Raw genomic sequence first — 25,203 nt, 5'->3', positions numbered from 1 at the left:
ACAGAAAACATTTGCTGACCCTTGCTCTAGAGAGAGTACAGATAGAGAAGTGGACTGACCTCTGAGGCACTACAAATTCCAGCGTTCGGAAACACGAGAATGAACAAGCAACGGAGTCTTCGAAGGAACAGTTATCAAAATAAAATTACTACGAAGCAGTGTTGTCCCAGAGGCAAAGAGAAAAAAGGTGTTTTAAGGAGGAGAAAGTGGTAAGTCACGTAAGATGAGGATATAAAATTGCTGACTAAATTTGCCACAAGGAAGTTACAGATAGCCTTGACAAAAGCAGTTTTGGTACAGCAGCAGTGATGAAAGCCTGACTATTGTTGGTGATCCTTGCCTAGTTGGTTTATATTTAATAAAAGGATAGAAAAGCTGACTGAGAAGTCCGTGTACATGGGAGAGCCTCGCTGACCAGTCGGCTTCGCACTGAAAGGAATGGGTAAGAAGCTGGCTGTTACACAGAGGGGTTCCTAAATGCCAGCACGTGATGAGCTTTTCACCGGACTGTTAGGCAGCAACACTATCAGCTTGACCGACCCCGTCCCCAGACACTTTTTAAAATTTCTACAGAAGGAACTAACCTACCCCTAAAACCTCAGTCTTATGTGTTAAACACGTGTGCTGTTCCATTAACAAAACTTAGTCTTCCTGTGTTAGCTTCACATTTCACTCTCTTCCTCTAGCCTATCTGATATCAGCATGTCCACAATCTCTGAAGTTCTGAAAAAGAGCTCAGCTTCTTCCTAATCTACAGTCCCCTCAGCACAAATTCTGAGACTTCCTCTACACTGCTTCACTAATAGCCATACCTACTTTCACCTTTTTTCATCTTTTACAAATATTTCTAAATCTCAAAATCGGATGGCTCCTTTTTATTTGTTTTAGGGTTATCCTCTTTTACTGACCAACTATCACTTTACTAGGATATTTATTGGAAGGGAAATGAGATGAACAATTGCTGTCACCCTGCTATCCCGTCTTGGCATTTCACTCTTGCCAAAAATTAGACTGCGTCTGTAGGCATAAACTAGTGCATTCTGTCAGGCCCATCAATACATACTAGATACTGCCAAACAATGTCAAAACTTTCCCTTCAACTGGTCTGAAATAAGATTTTATTATATCACTTTGTGAGTTATGTATGTGTTTCTCTCATAAGAACAAGTTATATCAGGATAAGTTTATTCCTCATATTAACAAGTAAGAAAATCAAATGGAATGTGAAACATACACTGGATTTTATATGTGGATAGCTAAATGTATGCCAAGCACCAACATACTATTACTAAAACCATTTAGAGACTCACATTGCAAGCTTTAGCGATGACTAAACTAGCTTTGTTTTGTTTTTATTTTCTGACTGTAAGATTAATACAAAAAAGTTTAAAAATCAACTTTAATAAAAATGTGTCCTCTCTTCCAATTAGATCACAAGAAAATTAAGATTTCACAGTACTCTTTTTTGGGCGTTTAGAAAACTAAGCTGTTTTAAAACTAAGGTTTTATGGACCCATAACCAAATGGATATAATTTTTTTCCTTTCTTTATTCAAAGAATACCCATTTTGTGACACTGTATCAATTCACGTTCTATGATACAGGCCAACTTAAAAGAAAGGTACAGCTAGCTACTCATGTACTAAGCCTCAAACATGCATTTTGTGGATTATTCACAGGCAATTTCATTAAGTCCAAATGTGTGGTACATTCAACGGCAGATTCCACCTACTACGCAAATGATGTACTGAAAAAAGGAAACCTACGGTAATTTCAGCATAAGCACACGCTTACAACAAACGATAAATTCATTGTTAAAGAGCCGCATGATTCATTTCCATGCTAAATAAAAACAGATTACCCACAGCACTGTTTCCCTAAGTGAACCAGTCATCTATTCCATAGCAACAATAATCCAAAATTATGGAAAGCAACTTCAAAAAATCTGAAGTGGCAAACAAACAAACAGAACAAAAAAACAACACAAGCGGGATGTCAAAGGAGTACTGTCGTACAGTGCTAGGTCTCCGGTTCCATACAAACAACTTCAACTTCATTAAAACTTCACAATTGATTCAAGAAACTGCAGGGCAGTTGGTACCCTTAAAACTCTGAGATCTATGAATTAATAAATCGGGACATATTCAGAACATTCAGTATCACCTACATTCCATTATTCTCACCCTTCATAGAATGTAACAATAAGAATTTTGTTCTTATGCCTTAAAGCCTAATAAATATCTACCAGATGTGAGACACTGATAACTTTTACACACATGGTCTCATTTAACTGCCACCACAGTTCTTTAAAATTATTGGTGCTATCTCCATTTTGGAGCCCTGGTGGTGCTGCGGTTAAGAGTTCAGCTACTAACCAAAAGGCTGGCAGTCTGAATCCACCAACAGCTCCTTGGAAACCCTATGGAGCAGTTCTACTGTCTTACAGAGTTGCTATGGGTCAGGATTGACTGGACAGCAGCTGGGGCAGTGGGGGGGGGGAGGGATCTCCATTTTACAGATGGAAAAACTGAGCTGAGGGACATAAAGTCAAGTAACTTGACCAAGATGACCTAAGCCAATATGACAACATGAGTGTTTCGACTATCAATCTAGAACTTTTTCCACGCGACAACCATTGCTTCTGAAAGTTTCACAAATCAGCCCACTCAGTGCAACCCAAAGTGAATTCCGTAACATTCTAGTGTCACTGAGAAGCCAGTAAATGTTCTGAGAAATAAGAGCTTTGTGGTTCAAAAATTTGGGACAATTTACAGAAGAATTTCCCAGAACTTTAATATGCATACTGTGACACTCCAAGAAGGTAATAAAAAACAAGAAGTGGTCTCCAAATTCACTGAACCATGGAGTACCCTCCCCCCACACCTTTTTTTTTTCAAAGAAAACATAGTAACATTCCCCGGAATGCTTATGCATAACCAAGCAGTTTGGAAAATAATCACCTAGTCCAATCTTCCCATTCCAAGGTTTAATGAGACACAGAAAGGTTAAGTGACTTATTCAAGGCCACACAGAAAGTTACTAGCAGGTCAGGGCTGACACCAAGGTGGCCGGTTGATCCCCACCAGGGTGCTCTTCCCCTACATCATCCTGTCTCACTTCAACATTGCCTAAGTAATGCATCGTAAGTATTGCATCAATCACTTATTCTGATTCTTCTGAATGGCAATAAAAAGTATCCATTTACAGAGATGAAGCTCAAAAATGTTCTACCTTCCATTTCACTAGTCTTTCAGAGTCTTGGGTCATATTTGGAAATGTGGGAACGGATTCCACCTTAGGAACTCTGAGTAATACTTTTTAGCCAAGTAGTGCTATAGTCACACTTCCCGCTGAAGTCAAAGAGTTGCACCCTAGTGCTGCATATAGACACTGGGTGCATTAAAGATATCCAATTTGTGAACACCTTTACCAAAAGCAATTTGTTCGCTATTTTCCCCTTACCCCACTTACCCTGAAGTTGCTTCCTTTCACTTGTCCTACCCTTCCCAGCAAACGGTCCTGGGCCAAGGATGCCATCTGGTGATTACTTCAGGAATTGTTTTTAGCCCAGTATACCTTCCAACTACCACCTCAACACCTTCTCCCTCCCCAAAACCACACTCCTCTTTCTTCAATTCTCACCATTTACCTCAGTACAACCTTTTTTTCTTCTTTTCTGCTCTTTTTGTCCCAAGTGAATAAAAATAGTATTTCACTAACTGCTATTCTAGCTACAGGAAAAAAAAAAAAAGCAAGAGTCTGAAATGCATTTACAGCTAAAGAAACAAGCCATAGTCCGAGGCCAATATAGCCTCAGAAATGCCCCCAAGATCTTTGCTAGAATCTCTATGCCTCATGGAATATCAGAACTGAGGAAGCCAATGCAGATCACTGCTAGGTCAACTGCTTCATTTTATAGCTGAAGAGACTGGTTCCCTGAGAAACAAAAGGGAGTCCTTGGGTGGTGCAGTTTACCCACTTGGATGCTAAACAAAATGTTGGCAGTTTGAATGCACCAAGAGGTGCCTCAGAAGAAAAGCCTAGACATTTTTGAAAAATCAGCCATTAAAAGCTCTGTGGGGTACAGTTCTACATATGGTGTCACCATAAATAAGAATCGACTTGGTGCCCAGTTATGGCAATAAGAAATGAAGTCATCATCTGCCCAATCACACATTCCCAGAGTTAATGGCAGAGCTGAGATCACGGCATAGGGAGCCTCCCCCGAACCCCAGTGCCAAATACAGTGCTCAGTCCACTATACTGCATGCTCCAGACTCATCAAGCCTATTTTTTCTCAACTAACATGCAAACAAAATATACTTCAGTATTTTTATATTTTAATTATATTACTATTATAAATCTCTGGGGCAGGGCTCATAATTAAATCGCCTTTGTACCACACCTAACAATGTCTAGTAGATTTCATAAATATTTATTGATTACTATTCTGTTGTTTACTATTGATTACCGTATTTACTGCAAATCTAGAATACTTTCGCCATATTATGGGTTTGCTGCTGTTGTTATGTGCCATCAAGTCAGTTCCCACTCACAGCGACCCTACAGGACAGAGTAGAACTGCCCCACAGGGTTTCCAAGGAGCGGCTGCTGGGTTAGAACTGCTGACCTTTTGGTTAGCAGTCATAGTTCTTAACCACTACGCCACCAGGGCTCCTATTACTTTTATCTGGTTAAAAATCTACCACTTTATAACATTGTTTCTGTAGAAAACTATTCTCAGTGGCTATCACGTTGACTTTTCTGGAACACAATCCATTCAGAAATTTGGGGCTTCTTGTAAATGATTTCTGTCCACATGACCAATCTTTACCACACAAGGATGGAAAATATGTAGCATGGAGTGGGCGAAAACCTTCTTGAAGAACATACGAATTCTAGTATAATCATTATAATCACAAGGCTTTAGGCAAGCTCAGCTTTCTCTCCCCTAAGATACTCCTCCATCCTAAGTTCAGTCAGGATGTTAAACATTTTATAAATCACAGGTATCAACGACTACAGGTATTATTAATAATAGTATTTCTAGTCCAAGCGCTGTGACCAAACATGTAGACTATGTAATTCTTATAGCCCTGCTTTACAGAAGAGAAAAACCAAGGCTTTGAAAATTAAGAAACTCGCCCGGAGGCAGAGAGCTAAAAGACGAAGAACTTAAGAAAGGCTCCAAAGTGAGCAGGTGTTCTTAGCAGGTGCGAGATAATGCAAGGCACACTCTTCAGACAGAAGGTACTACTCCTCTCAGGGATCTAAAGTCAACGAAGCACGAAGGCAACTCAAATGACCTCGCTATTCTCACTTTACAGCTTATCTACACAGTGAAATATCGGATGCAAACGAAAACGAGAGCCAAGGAGACCTGGGACCTTTCCCGTCCCTGCCAGCCAGCTCCGCGCCCCAAAAGGTAACTTCGGCCTCCGGGTTAGTTCATACTGGGGTGGAGCGGGCAGCTCCACTGCAGGCCCATCACCATCCAAAGGGGCTCTCGCATCGCATTCAGAGCGCAACCTTGTCAGTATAAAGTCATGTTTCTGGGAGATCCTTCATCAGAGTCCCGAAAAAGTCCCGACGGGCCGCCTGCCTTTCCACTTGCTGAGTTCCCTCGGGAGTTTTCCGGGTTCTGTGCCTCCCCTTTCGTAACTAAACGCAGGACGGCGGCCGGGGCTTGGCAAAAGGCTGCGAGGCGGCGGCGGCGGGTCGGCTGCGCGCGATTTGCGCTCCGCCGGCGGCTCGCGGAGGGCGGTTGACCTGACCAAGGTCGACGCGGAGAACACCGCGGGCGCGCGCCGCTCCGCGTCCCTGCGCACCACGTTGGGGGTCGTAGGCCGCACCCTCGCAGGAAGTTCCCGGTGTTCCGCGTGAGCTCCCGCGGGCAGGAAGAGGCGGAGACCGCCGTGAGCCGGAGGAGGGAGGAAGGAGACCGCCAGGAGCGGCTTTGGTCCCACCCTGAGGTGCCTCCGGCGCCCCGCGCGGCACTGCCTCCGCGAGCTACTTACTGAAGAAGATGCGGTAATCGGAAGAGCAGGGCTGGCCGCGCTCCTCCGTGCGGTATAGGGCCATGGCGCGGCGCGGCCCTGGCCCTGAGCACAGTCCCTGCAACCGGAGAGCGGCGGGGTAGGTGCGGGCAGGCCAACCCCAGCCTGTACGCAGTAGCGGCAGTAGCGGCAGTAGCGCGCGCATGGCGTCGGCTTCAGTCTGGCTCCTGGCTGGGCTGTACCTGAGGGCACGACCGGGTCGCACGCCAGCGCCCCCTGCCGCCGGGAGTCGGCACCTTGAGCCGGGGGATTGGGCTTTGATCACGTGGCCGCCTGCTCAAGCCCTTTTACTAATATCTGACCAGTTCTTAAGTAAGGAGAATTCTAGGAGCAATTTAACTCACCAGTAAGTGAGCCATTATTATACGCAAGGTATAATACTCCCTCTGCATGGATAGGAAAGCTTGCACGCTTACAGTGTAGTGGGCTCGTCAGGGGGAAACAAGGAACAGTGTACTTGTATCTTGTTTGCAAATACACAGGTACAGTGTTGTTAGTTGCCATGACGAATTCCAACTCCTGGCGACCCTATGTGTGCAGAATAGAATTGCTCTATAGGGTTTTCAAGGCTGTGTGCTTTTGGAAGCAGATGTCCAGGCCTGTCTTCAGAGGCACCTCTGGGTGGGTTCCAGCTGCCAGCCTTGCAGGTAGTCAAGCACTTAACCTCTTGGCCACACAGGTATAGTACCAAGTGCCATTGTAGAAGTGAAAATGTAAGACAAAGAAAGGAGCAGTTGAAACAGGCTGCTCAGCCATATCTTGAACAGTACCGGGGCCATTTTTTTTCTTTTCTTTCCCTCCCCCAGCCCATCCCTGCTTCCAAGTAAGATCCTGATGTTAGCTCTCCAAGTGGTTAAATGTTAACCAATGTTTCCTCTAGGGCTGTGGAAAACAAGTGATATTGATCTAAGCCTGTCAAATAAGATGAAGGATGGCACCAACTATCACACCCCCCACCCCGCCGCCAGCTGATGGGATAATGGCAGGAAAAGATCAACATGTTTGAGATACAACCACCAAAACCAAACAGAAGAAAGAGTGCACGTCCCGCAAGTCCGAAAAACATATGGCCCCCTTTTCCCTTAAAACCCTGAGCCAATCGGTAGCCTGGTGAGACAGACGACTTTAGGAGGAGATCATTCCTCTCTGTCTCTTGCTACCCACCTCTACGCTGTCTCAAGAATTGGCTATTTGCGGCTGGGGGCTCTAACTCACGAAATTGTGGTAACAATTTGGTGGCCCATAGGGGACTCCAGACATTTGAGACGCAGTGGCCCTGTGGCAGGGCCTGGGCCTGATTGACAGTTCTCCTGCCAAGCGGCCGCTGGGGACTCTGTTTGTCCCCGAAGGCTATCCCCGGACCTAGGCTTCCCTGCAGCGTCACCAGTCCCCAACCACGCCAAAGAAGTGGGTTAAGGCAAGACCTAACCAGGATCCTGAGGTGCTCAGGGCCGGGGCAGATAGGGCGGGCCAGCATGGCTTCCGGAACTGGACCCAGGCCCTTGGTTTCTAAGGCGAGTGGAGCCTTGGATGACTGTCCCTGTGAGTAGGATCACAAGGAGGGACTCTTGGTGACTCTAGAGCTGGGCAGTGGTATGAGTGTGTATCGGCCGTGGGTTTTTTTGTTTGGATTGTTGTCTGTCTCTGGTTGGCGTACCCTGGTTTTGGGGAGTGGGTATAGACATCTCTGTCGGTTTAGATTGGGAGATTGAAGCCCCTCCGTCTGGCATTGAGGATAGGAGGTATCTGGAAGATTGAAGTGGAGATTCAGACATTCCTAGTAATGTGTTAGACGTCATTAAGATTATCCTCATTCCCCCTTTCCTTTCTGGCTTTTTTGGTCTGAGTGTTTTTCTCTGTTTATCAGGTTCGTCTTATGTACAACCCATCTTGCTATCTGGGAGATTGAGACTGCAAGGTTATCTCCCTTGCTTTTGTCGGTCTGTCTGTTTGTCTTATGCATGATTACTTGTCCTTGTGAGGTTTTTTTTTGTGTGTGTGTGTGGTCATCTCATAAATCCCTATTCATACAAAACCCCTCACCAGGTTCAAGAACAGTTTTAACCTAAGTTTCTTGAGATTGGCAATTAGTTTCATCGGTCTGAGAAAGCCCACCATGTACAGACTATTTTAGAAGACTGTGCCCAAAGAAATGAGGGTTCTAAGACAGGAACCCAAGAAATCCTGAAAGAATTAAACCTAATTAGAGAAGAGATAGATTAAGCATTGTGTTTGAGAGGCTCAAACTCTCCCTTTTGTCAAGCAAGGTTGATACTGCCTGAGGCAGGAAAAGGAGAGTTCAAACAAAAGAGATATTAGCATGGGAGGAGGCCCATCTATTCCAGCTGAATCCCTGCTGGGCTATGTTTTGGCCAATTGGAAAAGGTATAGTTATGAGCCCATGACCAAAAAGCAGATGATTCGCCTGTGTAACAGCATATGGCCCCAATACCAGTTGGGGGACCAAGAACACTGGCCCCCAGAGGGGTCTTTACATTATAATACAATACTTCAATTGGATTTGTTCTGCAGAACAACTAAAAAGTGGGATGAAGTCCATTATGTACAAGCCTCCATGTCTCTCTACCAGACCTTGCACCCTAGTCAGGTTTCCTTCCAGGGAAGATAAAAGGCCAGAGTACTCCCTGAATCCTCATCAGAGGACTCCCTCCTAGAGGGATGAGCTCTGGCCACCATTTCGGCTCCCCCTCCCCCGTATAGGGGAGGTGCGGTAGAAGCTGAGGAGTCGGACTGTGAAATGACAACAAAGTCCCCAAACAGAATGGCCGAGCCCGATTCTAGCTTGGCCAGCACACCAAAGGTGGATGGAGGAGGAGGATCAAACAGTGAAGGTCCAGTTACTTCAGGTATGGTTTCCCCTTCTCATACCCATCAGGGTACCTTTCTCAGTGAGGGTGTGTCAGGAGTCCGGGCAGGCCAATACCCACTGAGAGAAGTTCCTGCCGGAGTGGATGATAAACGGCAGCCACGGGGGACAATGCTGGTACATACTCCATTTTCCATCTCTGATCTATATAACTAGAAGAGCCGTAACCCCCCGTCCTCCCACCAGAGTGACCCAAACAGAATGGCTGAACTGTTTCTTTCTATTTTCTCTACTCACCACCTTACCTGGGCAGATATACAGGAGCTCCTCACCACTCTGTTAACTTCAGAAGAACACTGTATGGTGTTAGAGCAGACTCGGAAAAAGGCTGATAGGCTCCATAACTTAGACCCTAGTAATGGAGCCCGACCCTCTGGGACAGAAGCCATCCCTACTAGGGTCCCGGGTTGGAATCACAATCGTGAAGAAGGGGCGAGTAGACTTCAGTTCTATTGGGACTACGTAATCGTTGGGTTGAGAAACGGGGCTCCCAAACCCAAGAGCTTACAAAAGTTTAGAGAAATTATCCAGGGAGAAAAGGAAGACCCATCCGCTTTCTTAGAAAGGGTGACAGACACGTTTCTTCAGTACACTGATATCAACCCCAAGGATCCCAACAATGCCTGGCTTATAAACATGACTTATTTCGCAGAGTGCCCCTGATATTTGAAAAAAATTACAAAAATTAAAAGGAGGACTTGGGATGCCAGTAGGGCAGCTGGTTGAAGTAGCTTTTAAGGTCTTCAATAATTGGGACCAGGTAGCAGAACAAAAAGAAAAACAAAAGATGAAACAAAAGGCGGCCTTACTAGCAGCGGCCTTACCCCCCCTGAATGAAGAATGGGGAAAGGAGATAAGAGCCGTAAGAAGGACCACCTCTGGGCGAGAAGGGAGACCTTCAGAACCTGACCAGTGCACCTTCTGTAAAAGACGGGGCCACTGGAAGCGGGAATGCCCAGAGAAAAGGGAAAGGCAAGACAGACCAAAACCCGCCACTCTCTAGGCTTATCAGGAAGGGCCTGCACGGTTAGATGATTCAGAATGACAGGGCCCAGAGGCTCAGACCTCGTTGGCTATCTCCTACCGCGAGTCCCGGGTAATTCTAAAGGTGGGAGGACGCCCTATTGACCTTATTCTGGACACGGGTGCTGCCTTTTCAGTTTTGAACACTGTGGAATCTCCCCTTAGTCCACGTACTGCCCCAGTGGTAGGGTTTCAGGAAAACTTTCAACCCCTCTTTTCCTCCAACCGCTGAATTGTGAAGTTGGAAAAGATTTGTTATACCACAAGTTTCTTTATATGCCAGAATGCCCCTTCCCTCTTCTCGGGAGGGATCTGTTGTCAAAACTTGGGGCACAAGTCAGCTTTGGACCGTCTCGAATTTTGGTGCAAATTCTGCCCGAAAAGGCATGCGCTTTGCAAGCAGCCTTGTTGCTAGAGGAACCAGCGGTGCCTAGCGACATCCCTGTCCACATACGACAAGAAGTGAACCTGGAAGTCTGGGCATCAGGGAGGCTGGGAAGGGCCAGGTTCTCTGAGCCAGTCAAAACTGCCCTAAAGCATGGAGCACCTGTTGTAAATCAGAAACAATACCCACTCTGTAGAGAAGCTCTGGAAGGGATTGCTCCACTGGTCCAACGATGTATAGAGATTGGACTTTTAACACCATGCCAGTCCCCATATAACACCCCCGCTCTACCAGTGTTAAAGCCCGGGACAGGAGAATATCGGTTTGTGCAAGAATTAAGAAAAATTAATCAAACAGTAGAAGATACTCACCCAAGTTGTGCCTAACCCATATACTCTCCTAGGAAGCATACCCAGCAGATATGCTTGGTTTTCAGTATTAGATCTGAAAGATTCTTTCTTTTGCATGCCCTTGCATCCTGAGTCTCAACTTTTGTTTGCATTTGAATGGACAGATTTAGAAACGGGGGCAAAAAGACACCTCACATGGCAGGTGCTGGTCCAAGGGTTCAAAAACTCCCCCACAATTTTCAGAGAGACATTGGCTAAAGACATGAGGGTCTTACAACTAGAAAAGGGAATGGTCTTACAGTATATGGGTGATATTTTAGTGGCAAGTGAAACTCAAGAAGACTCAGATCAAAATACCATCCTAGTCAAACCATCTGGCTAGGTGTGGGTACTGAGTTCCAAAAAGAAGGCCCAAATATCACAACAACAAGTAAGATATCTGGGGATCCAAGTATCACAGGAGCAGTGGAGCCTTTTCCAGGACTGGTGAGAAGCTGTAATGTGGGTAGCGCCCCCTACCTCTAAGCGACAACTTAGAGGTTTTCTTGGGATGCCAGGTTTTTGTCAAATCTGGATACCAGGGTTTGGGCTCATGGCAAAACCCTTGTATGAAGCCCTGAAGGGAGAGGATAAAGAACTCCTGTTTTGGACTGCTGAATGTCAACAAGCTTTTGAAAAAATTAAATATAAATTAATGACTGCCCCAGCATTAGGGTTACCGGATCTCCAGAAACCATTTGAACTGTTTGTACATGAGAGACAGGGAGCTGCTCTGGGAGTGTTCACCCAGACTTTGGGACAAGCCAAGAGGCCAGTAGCCTATTTTTCCAAACAGTTAGACAGCGTGGCTCGAGGATGGACCCCTTGCCTCCAGGCCGTGGCTGCAACATGTGACTTACTGCAAGAAGCTGAAAAATTTACCCTAGGACAAAAAGTGATGGTTCACACGCCTCACATTTTCCTTCCCCTCTTAGAACAAAAAGGGGGGTTTTGGCTTACAGCAGGATGCATGGGGAAATATCAAGCAATCCTGTTAGACAACCCAAATGTAATCTTAAAGGCTGCCTCTGCTTTCAACCCAGCCACCCTACTATCCATCTCTGAAGAAGGGCCAATACATTATAGAAGAGGTTTATTCCAGCAGGCCTGATCTGTCAGACACCCCTTTAACTGATTCCGAGCTAGAAATGTACACCGATGGTAGCAGCCTCATGTATAAAGGACATCGAAGGGCAGGCTATGCAGTGGTGACTCGGGTTGAAGTTTTAGAAGCTGCTCCGCTTCCTGCTGGCACCTCAGCACAAAAAGCCAAGTTAATAGCCCTTGGACAGGCCCTACGGCCGGGAGCAGGAAGGCATATAACAGTGTACACTGACAGCAGATACGCCCATCTTGTGCTCCACTCTTACAGGGCACTGTGGAAGGAGAGGGGTCTCCTTACGTCTGCTAGCAAAGAGATAAAGCAAAGAGCTCCTAGGAGCAGTCAGCGATCCTCTCCAAGTGGCAGTGGTGTATTGCCCCAGGCACCAGAAGGGAAAATCCCCTGAAGTTGTAGGGAACTGGAAAGCAGACGCAGAGGCCAAAAGGGCTGCGATGCGAGGAGATGAGATAGAGAAAGAAATGGCCCTGATCCCTCCCCTGGACCCTGCTGACCTTCCTGCACCTATCTATACTATTCAAGACTTAAAAAGGGCTGAAGAATAGGGTTTTCACCCGGCTCCCCATTCCAGCTGGCTAGTGAGCCCGGAAGGGAAAGTACTGTTACCAGAAGCCCAAGTATATAGTGTAGTATCAACTTTACACAAAGGAACTCGTTATGGAAGAGATGCCAGTCTTGAGTGGATCCAATAGGTGGTCGCAGGACCAAGTCTCCTCAAGGCCATTCAAGAAGTCACAAGAAGGTGCCACCTTTGTGCAAAGAACAACCCAAAGACTGTGCCCAATCCAACAGAACCGGGAGTCCAACATCGAGGAACTAACATGGGAGAAGATTGGCAGATTTTACAGTGATGCCCCAGGTACCTGGAAACTTCAGGTATCTGTTGGTCTTTGTGGATACCTACTCAGGGTAGGTAGAGGCTTTCCCTTGTCAAACTGAACAAGCCTGAGAAGGAACTATGATACTACTCAAAGAGATTATCCCTTGGTTTGAATTGCCAATTTCAATTCAAAGTGACAATGGAGAAGCTTTTGTGGTACAAATAACCCAAGAAGTCAGCAAAGCCCTGGATATAAATTGGAGGCTACATTCTGCCTGGAGGCCACAGTCGACAGGAAAGACTGAGAAGATGAATCACACCTTAAAAAAGGCTCTGGGAAAAATATGTCAGGAGACTAACTTAACATGGTTGCAAGACCTGCCTATTGCACTGCTTAGAATCCGAGTGGACCCTCAAAGTGGTCTAAAGTTAAGCCCTTATGAATTAGTATGTGGGAGACCATTCCTGAGAAAGTCCACCTTCCCCACCTCAGTAATGACAGAGGTGGAAAAGAGAGACTGGATCCATTTTCTGGGAGCTGTTGTAAACATTATTAACCAATATGCCTCTCTCCATCTGTCTTTTCCCTCTGATACCCCTCTTAGCTTCTGGCCAGGAGATCGGGTATTACTAAAGACTTGGAGAGACCAGCACCCTGAAGACCAGCTTTCTCCCAAATGGGAGAGGTCTTTTGAAGTCCTCCTGACCACTCATTCATCTTTAAAGTTGGCGGGAGTGACTGCATGGGTACATCATTCCAGAGTAAAAACAGCTCCGCTTGAAAAAGAAGGAACTGAAGAGTCACCTTATTCCTGCACACCAGTTCAAGGTTTAAAGTACAGGTTTTAAAAAATTATAGTTTTAACCTTTGTTTTCCTTTTCTTCCAAGGCGCACACAACACCGTGGCAACAAATCAGGCCCCTGTGATTCTGCAAACCAGAGGGACCCTGACCTTACAAGTAGGAGATGCCCTGACTCTTCCTTGTGTCATATCATCTCTGACTCCCGTTGGCCCCATCAAAGGGATACTGGTAACCCCAGAGAAAGAACAGACAGTTGTCTGGGACTTTAAAACTGCTGGCTCCTCCCGAGTGACCCCCATGGCTGACACCACTCAGTCATACAATTGAGACTTTTCGATCATTACTTCACGTATAACTTTGTCTGATGCAGGGTTTTACTACTGTGTGAAGTTTAAAAAAGGGTTGCCAAAAGATATTGAAATCAGTAGGGGGGAAGGAATCCAGGTAGTCGTTGTAGGATATCAAAAGCCTGCCCACCTCCCAGATGGATGGGACTGGTCATCCAATGGCCTAGTCACCATGTCCCAAGCAGTGGCCGGGGGGGGGAGATTTTAGCACCTGCTGGATATGCCATCATCTTCCTTGGTCAGGAGCACCTTTGAGCCCCATGGCAGCCCCAATTTTTGACTCTCACAAAGATGTCCCTAGCTATACCTTGACTCACCATGCCCTCAAGGCCCCAATCCGAGCTCGGCTCATACAGTACCCATTTTCCATACCTTGTTTTCTCTTCGCTAATCTTTATAATCATACCTCGGGAACCAGATGGGAAACAAAATCACAAAGCCCCCGAGCTAAAGTCACACGGCATGTTTTTCGAGACTTCCGTCCTGCAACGAATCTTTGACCATACCCCAGTTGATTCATATCAATTCTAGTATTCCCAGTGACCCCAATAAGAACCTATCTTTGTGTGCTCCACAAGGATACACCTTCCTATGTGGAGGGAGACCCTACCCACCAGTGAAGTCCCTGTCCCTAGGCCATCACCTTACACCTGGGCCAGTCAATGCTTAACAGGAGTTCACTTTGTGGGACAGTATACTCTAGGGTTCCTGACTTTCCCAACCCAAGTTCATCCACCATCTGCCCAACACACCAAGAAGATCCCCTGAAAGAAAAGAGATGTGCTTTCAGTAGATCCTACAGCCCTAGAAGTGACAGGGATGGAAAGTAACCCTGTTCTAGAGGAAAATGGGTTTGGGTGGTGGTTCTTGAGAACGATTATTCCAGGTTTAGGAATGTACCACAGGGAGGTGGCCATTAGAAACTTGTTGGACACTATGCACGTGCTAGCCCTAGGAACTGAAAAGGTGCTTAGAGCACAACAAACCTCTTTAACCTCCTTAGCAGAGGTGGTTCTAGATTATAGAATAGCCCTAGACTTCTTATTAGCCAAATTGGGAGGAGTGTGTGCTGTGATTAACAAAACCTGTTATGCCTGGATAAACACCACTGGAGAGGTAGAGGTAGGACTAGATGCTATGCACAAGATAACCAAATGGACTGCCCCAACACCTAGGCAAGAGAGCATGTGGGTTCACTAACCTTTTCCCCACCTTGGGGTCCTGGTTGACCCCTTTAATAACTTAGGGAGTAATAGTTGCTTTGGTCTGCATTTGTACTCCCTGTCTAATAAAAGTGGTTAGCAGGGGCGCCACCAACACCCTCAAGGCTGGAGAGGTCTTTGCCCTGGACTGAACTACTCCTTTCCCAGACCCTGGGGATGTGCGTCACTTAATCCAACGAGACGTTGCCAAATTTCATCTTTCCAAACTGCAACCTGTATATGACCCCTAGTAGGTGTCTGGTTTCTCTCCCCATCCAAGATACCCATCCAGCAGGAAGTAGCCAGAGAGAGACACGGCACCCTGTTTCCCAAGATTGAGAAACCTACAACAAAAAGGGGGGGGTTGAAACAGGCTGTTCAGCCATATCTTGAACAGTACCTGAGCCATTTTTTTCTTCTTTCTCTTCTTTCCCTCCCCCAGCCCATCCCTGCCTCCAAGTAAGATCCTGATGTCAGCTCCCCAAATGGTTAAAGTGTTAACCAATGTTTCCTCTAGGACTGTGGAAAACAAGTGATATTGATCTAAACCTGTCAAATAAGATGAAGGATGGTGCCAGCTACCCTCCCCGAGCTGATGGGATAATGGCAGGAAAAGTTCAACATGTCTGAGATACAACCACCAAAACCAAACAGAAGAAAGAGTGCACATTCCACACATCCTAAAAACTTATGGCCCCTTTTTCCCTTAAAAACCTGAGCCGATTGGTAGTCTGGTGAGACAGACGACTTTAGGAGGAGATCATTCCCCTCTGTCTCCATATACCGGTATATCTAATAAGGCTCTTGCTACCCACCTCACCCCGTCTCAAGAATTGGCTATTTGCGGCAGGCGGCTCTAGCTAACAAAATTGGGTAACACAATCACCTCTACTAGGATTAAATAGGAAAGGACTTCAGGAAGGAGATGGCATTTAAGGAGGTTATTCTTTTTTTTGGTGTATAAGTTGGTGTCAAAACCAAGTGTTCACAGGAAGACCTGATCACTATGTCTTATACTGATGTTTTGGTATGTGTGCATGCTTGTCTCTGCGTTGGGTGGGGTCCAGAGCAGTGCCTGGTGCTGAATAATCATTCAAAATTATATTATTATAATAATAAATACGATAGTAAATATTCCTCCACTTGTCAGTTTGTCATACTATGGTGGCTTGTGTGTTGCTACCATGCTGAAAACTATGCCACAGCTATTCCAAACACCAGCAGGGTCACCCATGGTGGACAGGTTTTAGAGGCATTTGCCAACTAAGACTAGAAGATCTACTTCTGAAAATTAGCCGGTGAAAACCCTATGGATTACAACAGAACATTGTCACATAGAGTGCTGGCAGATGAGCCACTAGGTTGAAAGTGCTCAGAATATACAGTGGCCACAACAATGGACTGTGCACGCCAATGATCGTGAAGATGGTACAGGTCTGGGCAGCATTTTCGTTCTGTTACACTTGAGGTTACCTTCAGTTGGAGCTGACTCCACAGCAGTTAGCAAAACGATTAGATGGATGAATAAATGTTAGAATTACTAAGTGGCAGTGAACTCCTCAGGGTTTACCTTATCAGGGAGTGGCTGATCTTATCTTGTTTATATTGAACCCTGGCCTAGTACAGGCTAATGTACGGTAGAAGTAACTAGCAATTCCATGGGTACTGTGATTCCACAGATTAGTTTCTGCCTTAGAGTTCAGATTTTTGGAAACCTTCAGATGACTGGAAAGGACTGAGGTCTCTATTGATTTCTATTCCAATTGTAAACAGGGTTTACCCACTTCTACGGCCACCTGGATTCTTTCAGCATTCTCAATTATTTTGTGACTATTAAAATTAGGAAATTGGCCCACTCATGTGCCAGAAGGGATATTTATGAGATGTTACTAGTTACCTAGACTGTCTGCTTAGATTGTGGGTCTTAAAAAACATCTGTCAACAGTGGTGGCTTTGTAATGTGTCAACTTCAGAAGACTAAAGTACAGGACATACTCTCCTATTAAGAGGGAGAGGGTCTTTTATGCATATATCACAGTGTTTGTGTAACTTACTCTTTCCTTGTGTAGAAAAAAAAAGGCTTAATTTTTCTATTAACCTTTGAAGATCAGATGTTTCAACAAGACAAATTCCTACTGAGACAAAGTTGTGTGCTAATTCTTAATGATCTATAGAGTCTTAAAATAAGATCAAACATTCCAGGTGTCTGATTTGCAGACATATTGCTTCATGGCATTAAAATGATAGCTTTCTTTAGGATATGGTGCAGAGCAGAATTTTCTCAGAGAATTATTCCTCAAATTAACACAATTCTTTGTTTCCTGACACAGTTATCCATTGAGAGACTCCAACATACAGTTCTGAGACTCCTTGTCATGGATTGAAGTGTGTCCCCCAAAAATATGTGTCAACTTGGCTAGGCCATGATTCCCAGTATTGTGTGGTTGTCCTCCATTTTGTGATCTGAAGTATTTATCCTGTGTGTTGTAAATCGTAATCTCTGCCTGTGGTTAATGAGGCAAGATTAGGTTATGTTAGAGAGGATTAGGGTGGGATGCATCATCATTTCTCAGGTCACAGCCCTGATCCGATGTAACGGAAGTTTCCCTGGGGTGTGGTCTGCATCACCTTTTATCCTGCAGGAGATAAAAGAGAGAATCGAGCAGAGAGATACGGACCTCATGCCTCCAAGAAAGAAGTGCTGGGAGCAGAGCATGTCCTTTTGGCCCAGGGTCCCTGTGCTGAGAAGCTTCTAGACCAGGGGAAGGTTGATGACAAAGACCTAGCCCCGGAGCCAACACAAACAGAAAGTCTTGCTTGGAGCGGACACCCTGAGTTTGGACTTCGGTTGCAAGTTAAGATTTCCCATTCAAAACTAAGTTCTGCCTAGGTTCTTGCCTTCTCCTGACCAAGAATGACCAGGAGAGGCTCAGAAGTTCCACACGAACAAAGGTTTGTTTTCTTTAGTGGCAGGGAGAGAAGGCAGAGGCTCAAGAGGTGGAGACAGAGAGGAGCTTCTGCTTATGCTAGTGGTCCAGCCTCTCTCTGAACAAAGGACCTTCCAAGGTTTATAAAGGTTTTAGGGAGGTAGGGCAAAGGCATTATCTTTATTCATGAATGGGTGGAGCTTTCCAAGAGGAGGGGAGAGATTATGAAAATCAGATTTTTTTTATGCAGCCAGAACTCAGGATGGGCCCCTCCCTTCCAAGGGCTGTCGGAACAAAGATGGAGTCCATTGTGTGGACTGCTGGGGGTTGAACAGGACTAACTCTGGGTTGCTGTGCAAGCTCTGCACCCTGCGGGAAACCAGAAAAACAACCCTGAGGAGGTTGCCATTTACCTGCTGGTCACAAAATGTAAGAAAAGGTTATTTACTCAAAAGAGAATACATTCTAACTACCCACAGGAGAGGAGGGGTGGTGAAGCTTGTGTGAGGCTTCAGTTGGGAGTATTCAGCCAGAGTTTATCTACTTTAGCCAGTCCAATGCTCTTGTCTGTCTCACTTCTACCCTTCTAGACTGTGAGAGAATAAAATTGTTTGTTAAAGCATCCACTTGGGTATTTCTGTTTAACAGCACTAAATAGCTACGGCATCCATCCCTCTTGAAATAGCTTTCCTTAACACTGGCAACACATCACGAACATCTTGATTTGAAGAAAGCAATAAAAAAATCTTAAGCGTTTTAGAACGTGAAATATTAAAATGATTCTTGACACTAACTTGTTATGAGATTTTTAAATCTTACCATATTATATATTAAGAAAAGCAAACAATGGATTTGTTTAATTTTATTGTTAATCACTCGAATCCCCATCTTTCATTCCCTACAATTTACTGAAATATTTGGGCGTCAGAATTAAGAGATTGTAATATCAGTGATAACAGTCCCTGGGTGGTACAAATGGTATTAAGCGTTCAGCAACTAACCAGAAGGTTGGCAATTTGAACCCACCCAGAGGCATCTTTGAAGAAAAGCCTGGCAATCTGCTTCTGAAAGATCATAGCTGGGAAAACCCTGTGGAGCCGTTTTATTTGAAACACGTGGTTGCCATGAGTCTGAATTAACTTCAAGGCTTTTTTTTTTTTTAATAGCAACAGAAATAACAGTTGGTAAACAAGGTTGGCTTTTTTTAAGTTTTAAAATGTGAGTTTCTGAGGTAATGTTTATTACATATTCAAATTTAGTCATTCAGGTTTAAAACATTGGACTTTTATCATTAACATCTCCTGCTGCCATCACATAGATTGAATATATCTCAATCCTAGGAGTTTACAAGTTGAAGATGAAGACAAGTATACATGAAACTTTAACATTTTCAGAGTTTATGAGATATGAAACCACCAAATAATCTTGAGTAGGGAAATGATTTCATAAAACCTATTATTTAGGAAAACTAAAATAATATGTAGGAGGGACCAGGATAGGAAATAAGAGACAAGGTGGCCAGGTAATGACAATAACTCAGATATCAGGTGACAAAAACCCAGACAATAGAATAGTCCTGGCAGTGAAAACAGAAAGTGTTGAATTTGAAAGAAATATCAAAATTTAATGCAAAATTGGAAATAGTGGAATGATTATTGAAAAGTCAAAAAATCACTGTTTCCTAGACAAAATACATAGAAGATATGTTATTCTCAGATACAAGGAAATTAAAATGGGCCAGGAGATGATAAATTTGGCTTGAACCATATTGAGATTGAAACAATGCAGAGATGTTCAATTGAAGATGAAACTGTTTTCACAGATGGGATTCTCTGAGCAGTAGACTGATGTAGTTTCACATGTGTGATGTTTATTAGGTTATGCCTTTGGGATCAGTATCTGTGGAAGTGAAAGCAAGATTGGGCAAAAGAAGTTGAGTTGTGATACAAGTGCAACAAACAGCCTCAGCTGACCCGACAGAAAGCTCTGGAGTTTAAAATGGCCAATTTGAGTTGTCCAACATAGGGCCAAAATCCCTGGGCCTTTATAACCCTAATGATTGGATATGGGCTGCCCTAGGAAGTGGCATGATTTGGGCTAGGCAGCTAAGCCAATCTCTTGAAGAGGCTGACCCCAAAGATGACTCCCATTACTCCAAGCAGCTGGAGCAAAAAGCCCTTCTTTAAAGGGAGATTTAGGTGAAACATCACAACTCTAAAACTCCAAACAGATGAGAGTTGTAACTAGAGAATAATTAGATAATTAATCGTCACAGTTCAGTTTCTGCTTTTAGTATTAGTAAACATAATACAAAATCCACCATGGTTATATTGTTATATTTTTGAAATGCTGCCTTATCCTAATAGGAAATTAAAGAGTTTTGGAATGTGGCATAGTTGTTTAGGCATTAATTGTTATGAAAGCATTTTAGACTATAAAATGTTTACTTAAAATAAGATCTAAAGAGATTTCATTTCAGAGATCCCTAAAATGAATTATTACTCTTTTCAAAAAAAAAAAAAAATTTTTTTTTTCAACAATGTGAGAAATAAGAAAATTAACAAATGTGTTAATTGCTCAGCTTTGCTAGCCAATAGCCAGCTTTGGGGTTTGGGGCATGAAATATAGTAATATTTAATAAAAGGAGAATTTTAAAACATTTTTGAACATTTTCTAATTTCCAGCATGAGAATTATAAACTGAAAATTAGGCCAGTTTAGCTCTGTCACACAGTTGTGATATGTCACAAGCTTTCGGAATACTTTATCCAAAGACCAGACTTTTAAAATATTTTTATGTTACCATACATTTAAAATTTTTTCATGTTACCGGAATAAATGTTTGGAAAAAATTTCTGAATATTACCTAGAGTTCGTGTTCGTTCGATATTTTCAGCCACACATTTTTCCTTCTAAATGTATATTATTAAAAAAAACACAAAAAAAGTATAGTTCTATATAATTTCTTCTTTGAAGAGTCATTCTATTAAGAAACAAATGTTGTATTCATAAGAATACAACAAACAGAGCTTTGCGAACTTCAGCCCTTGAAGTGTGCACACATACACACTTCATATTAAATACTGTAGTGATTGTGTGTGTGTGTGTGTGAAAACAATGATGCTAAGAGCTTCAGATTTCAGAAATTAATGAAGCAATGTCTACTGTGGTAATTTAAAGTTTTGAAATTTAAATGAAATATTTTTATTTTCTTCTCTGTGTTAACTGTACCATCTTTTAAAATCTAGTGAAAATCATTGTTTTATTTGAGCTTCCAAACTAATAGTACCTGTGAGTACTTTGAGATGCTCTGTTTATTACGTGAGCTTGCTCTCAGCTCGAATTGCCGTTGCTTTGGTTGCAGCACATATGCCCTGCGCTGCTACTTCTGATACTAGGCCGCAAGATCGTAGATCATTTTACCTTAAATGGAACTAGACTTCCCTGTTGGACAGTCCACAGGCATTTCCACTCTTTTGTAGATTCTACTATATTACTTATTATTATTGAGAAAACCTTATATCATTTTATTTTTAAGAAAATGTCTGATCTACTTTTTATTTTACAGAATTTTACCCACCTTCTTCACTACCCATCTACCTCCACCAACTTAACGAACAAAGCTTATGTTCTCAGAGGCCCTTTTTTTTTGAAGGGCTTCTGAATACCTAATTTGAAATAGAAAAATTCTTTTTCCAACATATGCAGCTATTAAATAGCAACTAATTTTAGCTCCCAATTCCAAAACGTCTTTAAATAAATAGGATGATCTTCTGAGTGAGGTGGTAGTTCACTGCTAATCAGTTTTCTCTTTATAGTTCATGGATCTTATATGTATCTGCCAGATCCTTACCTGTATTATAAAAATTTAATGGGATGTTTTTGTGAAAATTCGAAACACGGAAAGACTGTTCAACTCAGCTGTTAGGACAGAGCTCTGGGTAACTGGAATGAAGATGAAAAAGAGGTTTTCAGTGGGACCAACAACTCTAACCACCACACAGAGAGCAAATACTGGGTCTCTGAAGCCTCAAACTGGGTGGCTCAGCCATTCAGATGCCCAAGAACAAGCTGAATTTTGTTTTATTTTCTAAAGTGACATTATTTCAAAGTTCTTTTCTTAACTTTTCAATATCAGTAGGAGTCCCTGAAAACAAATCGATTTGTTTTAAATCAATTCTTAAGGAGGCACTACTTGAAGCAAGGCACTGTGGGTGTCAGCAGTACAATTTGCTTGAGTAATCAATAAGACAGACCTTAGAATGAGTAGGGCCGGAAAGAAGAGACACCAGGACCAATGTGTTTATGTAAGTTTGTTCCTCATGTCCAGAGGCCTTACAGTGAAATCCCCGATGCTTAAATGCCTTACTCTACCATTTTTCTCACCATAAATCTACAAAAGAACAAATATCAAGATAACCCTTGAAGAGTGTGTTTTCTCTGAAGCGAGGGAACAAAAAACCTGGTCACTGGATTTTATTTTGTAATTGTGCTGGATTAATTGCTTTTGTGTATGGCCTTTTTAGCCATGGTTTTGTAACTCCCACCCAGGTGATTGGTCAGGACTGTGTGATAGGGTAATTGTGCCCCTCCCACCGAGGGGATTGGTGAGGCCCTGGTGGCACAGTGGTTAAGAGCTTGGCTGTTAACTAAAAGGTTAGCTGTTGAATCCACTAGCCACTCCTTGGAAACCCCTGTGTGGGGCAGTTCTGCTCTGTCCTGTAGGGTCGCCATGAGTCGGAATCAACTACATGGCAATGGGTAAGGGGATTGGTCAGTTTTGCCTTAAAAATAGAGCCAATTCTAGAGCAAAGACTACCACCAAGGAAGAACAGCCAGGAGGGGAGAGTGCATCCTTTGTACCCGGGATCCCTGTGCCAAGAAGCTCCTGGAAACAGGAGACAGAGAGCAAGCTGTAACCCTGAAGACGGTGAGAAGCAGTGACAGGAAAGACCTGACCTGGCAGCAAAGAGATGGCATAGAGGGCTGGCCCACAGAGAAAGAAAGCTGTGTGCCTTTGGGGAGAGGCCTGTGAGCAGGGAGAGGTGTGCCTGTGAGCACAGTTGGGAAGAGGCTGTCCTGATGGAAGAACTGTATCCTGAGTGTTCCTGAGCCTGAATTGTAACTGTTACTTCCCTAATAAACCCCATAAAAGTAAGTACGGTCTGTGAGTTCTGTGGCCATTGTGAAGAATTATCGAACCCAGTAGTGCTGTGGGAGGGACGGTTGGTGTCAGAATTGGTAAAGATGGTGGAGAGAGGAGCTTAATCTGGCCTCCACCTAATGGGAGTCAGCCTTGCGCTGTTGATCTTGGCTCTCTTTCCCCGTTGTGGGGTTGGAGGAGGTCAGATACCGCCCCTATGCCATTTTTTACAGTAACCTTTTTTTTTTTTTTCTGTTTAGTGGGGTATGTTAAGATAAAAGATTCAGAGAGAACTGTGGTGGAAAGATCTGAATACAGCCTGCCTGGAAAAACTGAAGGATAGGTAATTTGGTGAGAGGGAAAAGAGAGAAGGACTTTGGGAAAAGAGCGAAGGACTTTGGGAAAAGAGCAGAGAGATTTAAAATGAATTTTAAGGAAGTCTTGCTGTATGTAGTAAAATTTAACTTTTCCCTAAGACTCCCTTTGAAAAAAAAAAAATTTTTTTTTTTTTTCGGAAATACTGATATCACTCATTAATGCTTTTGGAGTTCGACTTGTGTTTCGAGGAAGATGAAATATACTAATACTGGCCTCTAGACAATTCAGATACACATACATACATACATACACACAGTCACACTAATACTGCATCATAGAATACAGAATTTGCATTTAAAGGATAAAACACGAATCTTCTGAGAACTTCAAGATTCGAGGAGTAGATTCTGGATCGGGTTCTCGAAGGAGTAGTAGTGACCTCAGGGAGGCATTTTTAAAAATGCACAGGGTGTTTTTTGACGTCACAATAATTGAAGAGCATTACTTGCACTTAGTGGATGTTGTTGTGCGCCATGGAGTCGATTCCAACTCACAGTGACCGTATATGACAGAGTGGAACTGCCCCATAGAGTTTCCTAGGTTGTAATCTTTACAGGAGCAGATAGCCAGGTGTTTTCTCCTGAGAAGCTGCTGGTGGATTAGAACAGCTGATATTTTGGTTAGCAGCCTAGAGCTTAACCATTGTGGGTACACACACACACACACACACACACACACACACACACCTACACACCTACCTGTTGCTGTCCAGCCGATTCCAACTCACAGAACCCTATAGGACAGAGTAGAACTGTCTTGTCTTTCTTTCATGGAGCAGCTGCTGAGTTCAAACTGCTGACCTTTTGATTAGCAGCCGAGTGCTTAAGCACTGTACCACCAGGATTTAATGAAAATAAAGATGTAATTAAAAAAAAAAAATCCAAGTTCACTAACTGTGTAAATTCTGCCTCAGGTTACAAACACCTGGGTTGTATCCTCCAGTCTAGCAAATGGGAGTGGCATGTTTTCTTTCTCCTTTGCTATTAGGGGTATTTTGGTGAAGTGGTGAAGAAGCACTGAATAGGAGGGTAATAGACGACAAAGCAAAAGAAAACAGTAGGTTGTGCATTGCATCCCTCTTGCGGAAGGTCAAGATAGAAGAGCAGATAAAAGATATGGCCTTTACTTGTTTTTTAAAAGATTTTTTTTTCCTATTTTAAAAGAGATTGATTGACGTTTTAATGAAACAAATAGTCCCAGAATCAGACTCACCCAGCAAATAGTAACAGGGTTTGTTAAGAGATGAAAAATTAGCTTGATTCTTCCTTGTTTCAGGAAAAAAGTCATTTTTAGCATGTAGAAATCCCTTTCTGATTGATTATATCTACATAAAAATAAGTCCATGTCCTGATACCCATACACCTCTTGAAAATAGTAATGAGGACAATCAAGTTGTTTTTCACAAAGGTCTCAGAGCTTTGCAGAATAAGTTTGGCATTAAGCTTTTAGTCTTTCTGGCTGTTTACAAAATTGGACACAATAAAATGTATCCATCATACAAGAATCACGTGATTTAACTACACATTGCGATATGGCATTTAAAAAAATAGAGCTTTGCTTGATTGTTATTACTGCTTCTAGGCTAAAATAATCATGAGAAATTTCAGCTCCAAGTGACACATTATAAATTCCTTGTAATATTGTAAATATAGTAATCATGGTAATGCTCTAATCCAATTCAAAGTTAGCTACTAAATTGGTAATAATAGGTCCTGAACAAAATC

The 25,203-nt window shown here is 43.4% G+C and overlaps 1 protein-coding gene across 4 annotated transcripts in view; it reads right to left on the bottom strand.

Moving 5' to 3' along the window:
* Positions 1–6,236, bottom strand: part of PPA2 (inorganic pyrophosphatase 2) — a 141,510-nt gene extending 135,274 nt beyond the window's left edge. For all 4 annotated transcript variants that reach the window (XR_010322039.1, XR_010322038.1, XM_010590484.3 and 1 more), the window contains exon 1: positions 6,017–6,236. Coding sequence is in view for 2 of the 4 variants with exons in the window: in XM_010590484.3 (XP_010588786.2) it covers positions 6,017–6,200 (184 nt within the window). In the remaining 2 variants the exon portion in view is untranslated. The remainder of the gene's footprint in view (positions 1–6,016) is intronic.
* Between the last annotated feature and the right edge of the window lie 18,967 nt (positions 6,237–25,203).

This window comes from Loxodonta africana, chromosome 5 (genome assembly GCF_030014295.1).
Source record: "Loxodonta africana isolate mLoxAfr1 chromosome 5, mLoxAfr1.hap2, whole genome shotgun sequence".
In the NCBI taxonomy this organism is placed as follows: Eukaryota; Metazoa; Chordata; class Mammalia; order Proboscidea; family Elephantidae; genus Loxodonta; species Loxodonta africana.
The sequence above is the reverse complement of the archived record's forward strand: the minus strand, read 5'-3'. Positions and strand labels throughout refer to the sequence as shown.